The sequence below is a fragment of the Desmodus rotundus genome, chromosome 1 (assembly GCF_022682495.2).
Source record: "Desmodus rotundus isolate HL8 chromosome 1, HLdesRot8A.1, whole genome shotgun sequence".
Taxonomy (NCBI): Eukaryota; Metazoa; Chordata; class Mammalia; order Chiroptera; family Phyllostomidae; genus Desmodus; species Desmodus rotundus.
The window spans coordinates 168,240,022-168,253,178 of NC_071387.1; the positions used below are offsets into that span (position 1 = coordinate 168,240,022).

Sequence of the window (13,157 nt, forward strand, 5' to 3'; positions counted from 1 at the left end):
ATAATCAAAAAATCACTAAGCCAATTGATCATGTCCATACTTGTGTTAGGCCTCTGAACTTTAAAAAAATAATAATAATGGTGCAATTACAGTTTTGGCAATAATGCTACAATAACCCAAACACTTTAATCAATTTTATTCACGAGGAATAGAAGAGTTAAAATAGAGTTCTTGTCTTGACCAATTTTGACCAAGTCAATGAGAATACCAACATTGCAAGATCCTAAATTAGTCTTAAGAACTCAGGAATATTCAGCAGAAGCATGATTCTATTTTATGTTCATAGTATAAGAAGTCATCCTCAACTTAAATTTCTGTAACTTAATAAACAAAATATTGCCTCCCAGCCAGGTAGAACTAAATCTAGGAATGCTTGGTCAAAATGTCACTAATTGCATATGGATGACTCCTAATTCCAAGAAAACTGTGCTGGCCTTCTCATTCTCTTTTCAAATAGCCACAGTGAATAAGGTAGATCCCTAATGATTTAGAAGAATCTTGAGCATGAAGACACACACAAACTCAACACACGGTTCAGATGCAATTCTAAAATTGTGCTGAGTTGCTTTTGGTGAGAAGATGCTGCTAAATATCAGAGTTCCTCAGAGTTAGTAAAGCAATTCTGCAATGGTAATATACTCTTAAATGTTTGAATATATATAAGCATTTTCCTGAACAAATGAGATAGATTTTTCCTCCTTGCTATTTCAAATTCACTGTTTGTATGCACTGGTACATAAGTATATAAAAAGTACAATTCTTTATGCTACTGAAGATATATATATAAAGGCACTCTCTTCCTAAATCTTTGCTTAAACAAATCTCGGTCTCCTAGCCATCAAATTATTTCAAGTAAACAAAATCTCCGTATTGTTTGAAGTTTTTCAAGTGTCTTTAACGGACAGTGGTAAAAAACATAAACACAAAGACAAGTCACAATTTTAATCATACTTATTGTCAACCACAAATGAAAAAAATAAATCACAAATACTACAAGTACTTTCCTAACCCCTTTCACCCCAGGGACTCAATTTCCTTCCTCACTAGCAAATATAGGTCCTGCCACCCAAATTTGATTCTCATTAGACTGACAGGTCCCTTCCCACTGGGGTTAGGTCAACCTGCTTAGCTTGGAGCAAACGTAAAGTGGAGATGTACAATAGTTCTTTTCACTTCTCAATAACACAAGTTAAAGACTACTGTCTATTAACAAACAATAGTTAATCTGTTCTGCCAGGGTGTGTGGGGGGGAAGGAGTTGGGGATTGAGAGAGAGAACAAACACATTAGCACAGTATACCATCATCTTTATTTAAAAGCAGTATTGTTAATTATACATCTGATTAAATAAATTAATGTTCCCATCTTAGATATGGCAAGGTAAACAAAACACCAATTTGGAAAACAAATGTAATGAGGAAGCAGAAGAGAAAGATACAGAGAGGAAAAAATGAATACTAAAATTCTTGAAGAATACTTTTATAAAGTAATATAAACAAAAATCCCGAGTCTAGCAAATTCTAATTCCTGTTTCTCCAAAGTAAATAATTGAAAGGCAAATATTTTCATTAATAAAAACTAGTCATTTTGATGCAAAATTAACAAGTCAACAACTGCCTTATAAATGAGTGTTCTAATGATTTAGAAAACAAAAGGGCACTTGCCAAAGTCTACAATGATCTTAACTTTTTATCTCACTAGAGTTGGAGCCTCAATTTAATACAACTAAATACAAACCCTTCTTGAAATATTGTCATTTCCCAGCTGCCACGTCATTACATGTCCCAGTTTTCCTCCTTCTCTGGCTTCTCCTACTTGCGTTTCGGCATCTCTTCTTCTATCAACCTGTCAGTGGTGAATCTCTCAGATTCTTGTGGCCCTTTCTGCCTCACACTCTGTCCAAAGATGATGTCATTTTGGTTTTGTGTGCTGGCAAGCTCCGAATTTATACAGACCCACAATCCTTTATTTAAAACCTTTGGGGCAAGGTGTTTTGGAATTCAATATTTTGGATTTTTAAACAAAGACAATATGGTGTTATTACCATGTATTTCATAATACTACCAGCAGGATCTGCAGTGGCATCTATTTATCCAAAACATTAATATTTCTTTTCTTTTTTTAGCAATTACATATTTTTTATTTTTATTTTTTGATATATTTATTGATTATGCTATTACAGTTGTCCCATTTCCGCCCCTTCACTCAACTCCATCCTGCCCACCCCCTCCCTCCCACATTCCCCCCCTATAGTTCATGTCCATGGGTCATACTTATAAGTTCTTTCAAAACATTAATATTTCTAAAGGAAAATGTATATTTAGTCTAAGTAATATAAATAAAGACTATAAATAGTCTCACATCAGTTTAAGTCAAGTGTTGCTGCAAAATGAATTACAGAAAAAAGCTTTTGATTTTTGAAGTTTCTGCAATCCAGAACTGTGGGTAAGGGACTGTGAACATTATGTCAACCCAGCCTACTTAGATCCTCCAAAACTGCCCATTTGTTGTCTCCACTTCGGTACAGGCTATTCAAAAGCGAACATCTGGTCCCAATCTGCCCCTCACACTAACAGTTCTTCATCTAGTCTTTCCCATTCACCTCTACCCATATAGACTTAGAAGCCTGAACCTAGAGGAGCTCTTGGATCTCTCTAAAATTCTTCCATCCACCCCACTCCTGCCATCTCCAAACGCATTCACTTCTCTCCTTCTCCAAGGCTGCCACACTGGCCCTCATCCTTCTCACCTCTCTACTAACTGCCTTCCAAAATGGACTCTTGACTCCTCTTTGGCCTCAGTGTAACCTGTTCTTCACAAAACTACCAGCATCATCTTGTAAAATGCAGCCCAGATCATGTCATATGCTTGCATACTATCTTCCAGGATCTTCAAACTACTCTTAGAAGAAAACCCAAACCCTTATTAAAGGTTGGTCCTTGCCTATCTTTTCTTTAACCTCATGCTTTACCATCATCTCTCCTTACTTTGTGTAGCTAGGCATTTTTTACTTTATTTAATGTGACACCTCTTTTGCATCTCTAGGTCTTCATACCTATAGTCCCCAATGCCTGGAATACTCTGGCCCTGCAATGAGTCTCTGACTCATTCTTTAAGCCTCAATTTTAAATGTCATTTCTCCAAAAATGCCTTCCCTAACTCCCTAATCTAAATTAGGTCACTCCTAGTATTCTAGCTCATGGAAGCCTATTCTTTTCCCTTGTAATGCTGTAATAATTTATAACTTTATATTTAGGCATGTATTTAATGTTTGCCTCCCTCCTCTATACTCCTAGAGCAGGAAGATACTTATTTACACAGACACAGTATACACCCAGCATCTAGCACAGTGCCTACAACACGGTTAGTAAAGATGGATCCATGTATGCCTATACACCAGCATGCAAGCCTTTTGGTTTGTGAGATGTGAATCCTTCACTACTCCCGGGGAGAAGACTCCCTAGAGTCCAAACAGTCAGATTCATAACTCTTTCTTACTAAGTGCCTACCAAGATCTGAGAACTGTTTTAAGTGCTGAGAAAATAGCAGTAAACAAATCAATCCCTGCTTTCCTGGAACTTTTTACATTTTTACGGAGGAAGTCAGACAATGAAAAACATGGGTAATACTGGCCAGTGTGGCTCAGCTGGTTGGCGCATCATCCCATAAATCGAAAGGTTGCAGGTTCAATTCCCAGTCAGGGCACATGCCTAGACTGTGAATTCAGTCCCTGGTACGGGCATATATGAAGGGCACCTGAACAATGTTTCTCTCTTGCCATCAATGTTTCTCTTGCTCTCTCCCTCTTGCCCCTTTTCTTTAAAATCAATAAACATGTCCTCAGATGAGGATTAAAAAAAGTGGGTAAAAGAATCCAGTGTGTTTCACCATGTTTCTAGCCCCCTCAGATATGATGATTAAGAATATTGTTCTAAGAGGAGGTGCCTCCACCAGCCTCAGTACCAGAGTGAAGCTGATGCAGCTGACCCATGATGGACAAGTAGCATTAACAAATAAACCCTTGCTACTGAAAGCCACTGAGATATGAGGGGTTCTTTGTCACCTCGGCATATCCAACCTATCATGACTAATACAATAAAATTCATGGTATGTTAGATAATGAAAAGGTGCTCCAAGGAAAAAAACAAAAACAAAAAAACAAGAAGACAAGGGGGTGGAGGTGAAGTTTTAAGAATGATTCATAAAACACATCCACATTAAACTTAGGCCCTTAATTAAAGGCTCTAAGAACATCAAATCGAATATAATTATCCAAGCTTATGGAAGGCAGACTTTTTTTTTATTGTCTGCCTTTTCTCACTAAAATGGAAGTTCTATTAAAGTAGGGAGTTTTGATTGTCTTGTTAATGGTATCCTCAACATTGAGTCCTTTCGAGTTCTCATCTTAACATTTGCCAATGTCCTCATTTTCCCTAACTCTCTCTAAACAGCCTCTTCTGAGCTGAATGATCCATTATAATTATTGCATCTTGGTCCTCATCTCCAAAACAAATATGTATTTTTAAAATAGCATTATTAAAACATTGAGATTGTGCATTTTAACATTTAAAAATGTTAAAAATTGTAACAGAAAAATTATATTTAACCAGTAAACATTAATATCCTTTTGTAGATTTAAAGCCTTAAAAATACCAACCTGAGCTGTTTCCGTCATTTTCTGTTCAAAATCAGCTTTTGCTAATGCATATTTTTCCACATAGAGTTTATAGGTATCTGTAGCTTTCTTAGATTTAACAGCTGCCTGTAACAAAACAAAAATATTTTGAACTACAAAATGACCTTTCTTCTTTCTTGATGTAAGTTAGTATGAAATAACAATTTAATGCATTTTAAGGGATGTGGACTATGCTGAGATCAATATGACATAAAGTAATTTTAGTATCTTTTTTCAAGTCCTCCTTAGTAGTATTTTTTGTTATAGTCACACAATAATGCAGAAATTAAATGCTGACCTGATGGAATGTGTTTTGAAAAGTTAAATTCTCTCCTAATTCTATAACCCAAACTAAGATCATATAACCACATTATAATGATACAGTGTAACTAAAATTTCAATGAATGAAAATGTGACACCACCATCAGAATATGCTTGACACTACTTTCTACATGCATAAGTCTTCCTCCCCCAACAACACACATGTGGTTCCATTGAAAGCCTGATTAATAACTATAAAGCGAGCTCAAAAGTTGAGAATATCAGTTTTCCCTGATGTCTCAGTTTCCATTATGCTCCAGCAAATCTCTAAATTTGATTTTAACCATAACCTATTTTTTCAAGATTTCTATTTTTAAAAAACTATTACTGTATTACAGTTGTAGTTCAAAGTTAACTTATTCAATAAAAACTTAGCATACTAAATATCAAGCAGTGAAGAATATGAAGATAAATTATATAGAAATCTTTTCCTCAATGACTTCATAAAAGACAACTACCTACTACCTGGACACCTAGAAATAGGCAGAAAGTAACAAAGCCACAGAAGTAAAGATATTCTGTGGAAGACAGACGTTCAGGGAAGGGAAAAACTGGGTGTAACTTATAAATTGGCTAACAAGAAACCTGACTATTCTCAAAGGACTGATCAATTTGGACAAAGGAAGTCTGAAGAGGGAGAGATGTTGAAATAAGTAAGAGTTTAAAGTAGATTTTTTTTTAAAGCTATAGGATTTCAAGATTACAAAGATCTTCGTTTTCTTGATGAAGTATAAGATGGTCTGCTAAGAGTAGAGAAGAGAAGGATAGGGTTGGGAGCTCCTGGAGAATGAAAAAAGTTTCAAACCATGATTGTGGAGAATACAACAGGTAATAACTAGGTAAGTAAAAATATTGCTAAGAGCCACAAAGGATTGAGTAAAGCCGGAAAACATGGAATTTGTGTAAAGCCAATCAGAACCAATACATAATTGTTTCTACCTTCAGTCTAAGAATAAGAATTAGAAAGTTGGGTTTACCTGGAAGTTTGGGATCTGCAAGAGTGCACAGACTCCTACTCTCTAAAAAGGTACTCATTCTAAAATATAAATGCATATAGTATATTAAATATATGTGTTGTATGCTTTCCTACCTTCTTGAGTAAAGCATATATATAATGCCATTTTATCATGTAGTATAAAGAAAACTGTTTTTGGAGCCTGAAGACACAGGATTCAATTTGACCTTGTCTTTGAGCTTTACATAGTTGTCTATTCCTAAAATGGGAACAATACCACCTATTTTTTAGAGCTTTGGTGGTGATTAAAAGCACTTGAGGTAAAATGGTTGGGACAGGGTCCAGCATATAGTTTAACTTACAAAATAAGTGGTATCTGCTATTATTATGGTTTCTAAAAGGAATATAATCAGGAACATATATCATTTTGCTGTTATTATATCTAAGAGTTGTACTGAGCTCTCCATCCCTAAAGTAAGTGGCTATGGTAATTTTCTAGTCTGCTCGTAAGGATTTTTCTTTTTACTCCTCCCCCAATATCTGGCCCTTTGACATTATTTTATACTACTGTTACTATACCTTCCTCTAACATCCTAGACCTGTTCAGACACATAACAATTAAATGAGATAAATATTTAAAGTTTACTATGTACCTTCACAGGAAACCCACATAGTCAAGTTTACTAGAATTTAATTTAGAAACAGTTTTAATGGCATGGTTATAAAGGTTTCTTCTTCCAGCTACCTAAATTTTCAGGCTGTACAACCTACAATCCATGGAGTGATTTTTAATGACACAGCCTAACAAACTAATACAGTCCTACTGGAAGCTCCTTCTTCTTTTCTTGTTCCTCATCCTATCACCTACTCTTTGCTGTCTATTAAGTTTCTGCGTAATAATTTGTGTGTCAGCTATTGATAAAGACATGACTTGTGATCATTCATAGAGATACTGCAATTTGAAAGAAAACTCATAAAAATGGAAAATGGAAAATCCTCCCAAAATACAACTATAATGACTGTGTCAACACTTTTAAAAGTAATTTATTAAAGGGATCTTTCCTATTTTCTTTTTGCAAGTTTTGTTTTTACATCTGTACAAAATAAGATATCTCCCCTTTGAACCTAAACTAAAACCTCCTTCTAACCACTTGTTCTGCACTATTCAATATGTCTTGACTCCCCCAAAAGAAGAAAGGTTCTTGAAAACGAGAAGATAATATGTACTTAGCCTTCAGTCAGCTTGATAACATCAAGCACATAAAATGACATATAGTAAGAAGTAAAATATTTATTTACTATTGCACACAAATGATCACTTCAAAATCTAACAATCAAAAATATTTGAATAAACTATTGAGAAAAAGCAAGAATCTAGTCTATAGCCTATATTTATTTATCTATTTTGTTTTTAATTTTTACTGTTATTCAATTACAGTTGTCTGCATTTTCTCCCCATCCCTCCCACCCCACCCCAGCCAAACCCACCTCCCTCCCCTGCCTGCACCCTCCCCCTTGATTTTGTCCATGTGTCCTTTATAGTAACTCCTGTAAACCCCTCTCCCCACTATCCCCTCCCCTACAGCCTATATTTAAAACAAACTTAATTTTTATTAATTTATAAACAGGAAAATTTCAAATATTTTGCTATAATGATTTTTTTCCAAGTAAAAAGATGTGTTGTGTTGTGGACAATACAATGATGGTTTCTGATTCAAAGGAATTTATAATCTAATAGAAATAAAAGACGATGGCCTGGAGGAAAATTACTCCTTATAGAAGACCTATAATCTCTCTCTAGTACAGAGGTGTCCAACTCATTTTCACTGGGGGCCACATCAGCCTCACTGTTGCCTTCAAAGGGCTGAAATAATTTTAGGACTGTACAAATGTAACTATCCCTTAACTGTTAAGGAGTTGAAATTACATTCAGCCCTTTGAAAGCAACCACGAGGCTGATGTGCCCCTGGTGAAAATGAGTTTGACACCCTGCTCTAGAATATAAAGTAATTATTTCACAACATTATTCATGATAATTAAAATTATAGGACTTGAAGAGATGGCAGAAAGTTCCTGAAGCATCATTTCCTCTTCCTCTACTCAGTCTCTAGAATTCTAACTAATTTGGGTATTCAAATCTTTACTGAGTCAAAAGGGGTAGAAATATTAATTTTAAAATTTTACACTTGATCTTAGCCAAAAGGCCGAGAAGAAATCAATTAATTTTAAAATTTTAAATCAACATATTTTATAACCTACAATATTTTCCCCCCTACAATATTCTTGTCATAATTTTGGTCTAGCCATTCAACTCAGCATACAACTTATTTGTTCACTATTTCTGAGCGTGAAATTACTGTCTTAATCTCAGAGGGTAAGAGCTAGATTTAACCCAGAATTGTAAACAGATAAGTCTTTTGGAACATACTTTTTGATAACAGGAAACTGTAAATTTTCTTTTTATCTTATTTGGACACATGAAGAAAACGTTACCCTTTATAAGTTCTAACTTACATTCCTTACATCAGCTGTCACTCTTCCAAGGTAAAAATATTCCAGAATATTAAGGAAATTACATACCAACTTAAGCATCTTGAAAAACTGACAAAAGTAGTCCTTGCTAATGAAAAGATAATATTAAAAAAAATTTTGTTGACTCACAAGGTGTTTTAAATGATAAAAACACATTTAAAGAAAACTAAGGTTATATAAAAGGAAGTAGAGGCAAATTTAGAAGGTAATTGTACTGGAAAAATCTACATGCTTTAAAATTATATTTCATTGATTGTGCTATTACAGTTGTCCTGATTTTTCCCCTTTTGCCCCCCACCACTGAACACTCCCACCCCTTCAAGCAATCCCCAAACCACCGTTCACGTCCATAGGTCATGCATTAAGTTCTTTGGTTACTCTATTTCCTATACTGTACCTTCCTACCCCCTGGCTATTCTGTAACTACCTATTTGTACTTCTTAATCCTCTCACCTCTTCACCCATTCCCTCACACCTCACTCTAATCTGGCAACCATAAAAACACTTTCCATATCCATGATTCTGTCTCTGTTCTTCTTGTTTGCAGAGTTTGTTTTTTAGATTCAATTGTTTTGATCTTTTTCTTAAATAAGTCCCCTTAAGTTTTGGTGATGATGAACTCCTTTAGTTTTTTCTTGTCTGGGAAGCTCTTCATCTGCCCTTCAATTATAAATGATAGCTTTGCTGAGGAAAGCAATCTTGGCTGTAAGTCCCTGCTTTTCATGACTTTTGAGTATTTCTTGCCAGTCCCTTCTAGCCTGCAAAGTTTCTTTTGAAAAATCAGCAGAAAGTCTTATGAGAACTCCCCTCTAGGTAACTAACTGCCTTTCTCTTGCTGCTTTTAAGATTCTCTCTTTATCTTAACCTTTGGTATTTTAATTCTGATGTCTCTTGGAATGGGCCTCCTTGCATCCATCTTGTTTGGGACTCTCTGTGCTTCCTGGACCTGAATGTCTATTTCCTTCACCAAACTAGGGAAGTTTTCTTTCATTATTTTTTCACATAGATTCTAATATCTTGCTCTTTCTCTTTTTCTGGTACCCCTATGATGTGAATGTTGACCTCTTGAAGTTGTCCCACAGGTTGCTTACATTATCTTCATTTTTTTGGATTCTTTCTTCTTCTTGTTCTGATTGGTGGGATTTTTTGTTATTGTTGCTTCCTTATGTTCCAAATCATCGATTTGATTTTCAGCTTCATCCACTCTACTGCTGTTTCCCTGTAAATTGTTCTTTATTTCAGTTAGTAAATCCTTCGTTTCTGACTGGAACTTTTTTATGCTGTTCAGGTCCTTACTAAGTTCCTTGAGCATCCTTATAACCAGTGTTTTGAACTCCGTATCTGATAGATCACTTATATCCATTTCGTTTAGCTCTTTTTCTGGAGTTTTGATCTGTTCTTTCATTTGGGCCATGTTTCTTTGCCTCCTCAATTTGGTGGCCTCCCTGTGTTTATTTCTGTGTATTAGATACAGCTACTTTGACTCAATCTTAGTAGTGGGGCCTATGTAGAAAAGGCACCTATACATTGTGTGCAGTAGAGCCTTAGATAATTGCCAGGGCCGGGCAACCCACTTCACCTCTTTGTGGCTCTGTATGTGGGGGTAGGGGGTTCACAGAGGGGACAATCCTGCTGCCTCGCTTCTGGAGGTCTGCCTGGCACTCCACCTGCTTCCAGTCACCTCACCAGCCTCCCATGTTTAATTAGCGCCCTTAGAGCTATTGCTGTGGGTTTGTGTACATTGTAAGACCATGCAGGCCCTTTAATTGACAAAAATCCAGCAGTTTCTTCTGCCACCCCAACCCCCACTGGTTTTTACAACCACAGGTAATGGGGGTTTATCTTCCCAGTGTTGGAACCCTGGGCTCTGCAATCTGGCCTGAGGCTGGGATGACTCACTCCCAAGGTATCCCTCCTGGTTTTTATCCACCACACATGAATGTGTGGCCCACCCTTGCCACTTCCACCTCTCCACCCGGTCCCCACCAACTCCACCCCATCTCTGTCAACTCCACCCCTCCTATCTGTCTGGATGAATGTGGCTTCTTTAAATCCTTGGTTGTCTGGCTTCCATAGATCTCAATTTTCTGATGGTTCTGGGTGTTATTTGTTCTTGAGATCTGGTTGTAATTCTTTCCATAGATGTGCAAGGAGGCAAAGTATGTCTACCTATGCCTCCATCTTGACCAGAAGCCTTAATGTTCTTTAATGTAAGTTTATAATGACTTACCTCTTTGAACCTCAACACAAATGTTTTTGTTCATCTGTTTTACAAATTTAAATTTCATCTGGATTGAGTTCTCAATCCAATTGTTAAATTTATTGGTGTCTTAGTATTAGATTTCTTAGCTGTGCTCTAATTTTGGCTGTTTGCTCATTTCAAATGGGAGGTTTCTTTTTTCCCCCTTTCTCTCTCCATCAATAGTGCTGGACAACTCCACAGAATACAGTGTAAACAGTACCCCTAGAATTGTGCTAGGCTCTACTCCTTATGCTCACCTGTTCTGATTTAGCAGTTTTCAGGTTATTTCCTGCCAGCCCTCCAAGGCCCAGTTTAGTATCAGTCTTATAAAAGTAGTTTTTAATTACTTATCCAGAAAAATATTGGGGATATGACCAAAATAGTCATGAACTTGTCCCTTGGCTTGATTGATTCGCAGTCAGAATTATATCCTCCAAACCCCAACTTCCAATAAAGCTTTAGCCCTACTCAGCAACCCAAGAGCCTTTTCCCTTCTCTACCTTTAGCTTTAAAACTGAAAACAGATGAAATGTGTGTTAGAAAAAATACAGAAAAACTGTGGCTTCAGCTCAACCTGACAGTGTCAAAGAGTCCATCACTATCAGTCTTGAAATAATCCTGCTGTTTAGGCTCATTACCAAAAACAGTCCATTTCTCCTTCCTTTCCTTATTCCAGATCAGGGCCTGGAAGAGGTAGTTATGAAAGAGTTCCTAGACAGGTCCCACCAATGGAAAGCATACTGCAGCAATTGGATGGAACAGACAACAATCACCCCACCCAGGATTAATGAGTCTAGCCTCTTCCTAAAGGTGATTCACTAGATCAGGCTGTTCACAGCAGGAAAATGATTGGCCAGTGTTCACTTTGCCTGAATAGATTTCAACATTCCTCTCTGTGAAGTCTTATTTTCTTTTGTTGCCACAGAAATCCTTATTGCCTCTTCTACTAGACAATCTGAGTTTCAAAGGTGCTCATATTCTTTCAAAAATAGTTCAGTTCTTCTGTTGTTTATTCCAGACTCATTTTTATATAACTCAAGATTCTTTTGTACTGATCCCATGAGAGTCTCCCTTTCCTGTATTTCCATAAAGTTTGCTTTGGTTTTACAGAATACACGTGTATAGTCCTGCAGTGTAAGTCTGTCACTGTAAAATATGCATCAGGGCTGCACTCAAGGAGGGAACACCCACACTGTGGATATATTCTGCCATTTTTTCACTTCCTCCTATAAGCCTTGCCAAAAGCTGTTCAACCTGAATTGCCATTGTTTCAAACATTCTGTCTTGGCTTGATCCATTTAAAGGGGGTGTTGTGTCAGAGCTTTACCTGTCGTGCCTTCCATCTCAGCACTAGTTTCAGATCAAGTTCATTTTCCAGCTGTCCAGCCTATTTCCTGAGATCTTCCCAGTAACTGTTTGTCCTTGCGAATATCTTAAGTATGGAATATGCAGTCCACTTTACCACACAGAAGCCAAAATCCACTGCCTAACTTAGGACTTTGAGTCCAACAAGCCTGCATAATCAACCTCTACATGTCACTTCAGGTTTCTATTCCATTTCTGGTTTAAAAAGGTAGTATTCTTTTTGGACCTTGTTATTTGTTGTTTTCTCTTTTTATATTTCATTCATAATTGCTATGTCTGGAAGAGGGTGTGCTTTTAAAATGCAAACTTATGATGCCTCATTTCTCTCCCTCTCCCAATTTTTATTTATTGCACAAACATTAAAGGAAATATATTACACCAAATTCCATCAACTGTTTTGATTTTTCTATGTTCTCTTCTAGTTTCTGCCCATGCATGCACACTTTTATAATTATGACATTGTAATATGGTTACAATTTGGTTTTTCTTTTTTATTGGATATTTCAAATACTTTACAAAGTTTTCAAAATTATCACTCCCTACAGCTCATTCCTAACAGAAACTATACCACATCAAATAAATGAGTGGTTAAGCTGTTTTGAAAGGGGGGAAAAACCTACTTTCAATTAAAACACAAGTGGGGAAAGGGTTGTGGTTGACCACAGTACTACATGAATGTGCTCAAAGTCAGCAGTAAATTGACCACAACCTGTATTTAAAGCGTATCTTCAACTATCTATGCCTTTGTAAATACACCAAAGTCTTGCTTCAAAATATTTTTACCTCATTATTAAATCTTATTCCAAGCAGTATCTCATCAATTACATTATAAATATATCCTCTAATGTGTCACTGAAAAAAAGAAATCATTCCTATTTATGTATATGCTAATTTATTTACCATACACAACATATTTTACAAACCTACTTCTGTTTCACTTAGGTATGTCACTAACACTCAAGAGGTATAGTGTAATCTCAAATATGAGATCATTCATGAGTGTTTGAAGATTGAATGCACTCTTGTATTCAACAGTGCTTTGAAACCATAGAGGAATTATTTTTTATT

General features: G+C 36.3%; 1 protein-coding gene and 2 pseudogenes across 2 annotated transcripts in view; all 3 read right to left on the reverse strand.

Annotated features, from left to right (window-relative positions):
- FCHO2 (FCH and mu domain containing endocytic adaptor 2) overlaps positions 1-13,157 on the reverse strand; it is a 113,776-nt gene that overhangs the window by 68,663 nt on the left and 31,956 nt on the right. For both annotated transcript variants that reach the window (XM_053912740.1, XM_053912732.1), the window contains exon 6: positions 4,657-4,761. In XM_053912740.1, coding sequence (XP_053768715.1) covers positions 4,657-4,761 — 105 coding nt within the window. The remainder of the gene's footprint in view (positions 1-4,656; positions 4,762-13,157) is intronic.
- Positions 8,103-8,166, reverse strand: LOC112321211 (U2 spliceosomal RNA; annotated as a pseudogene).
- LOC112321164 (Golgi SNAP receptor complex member 1 pseudogene) lies at positions 11,239-13,149 on the reverse strand (annotated as a pseudogene).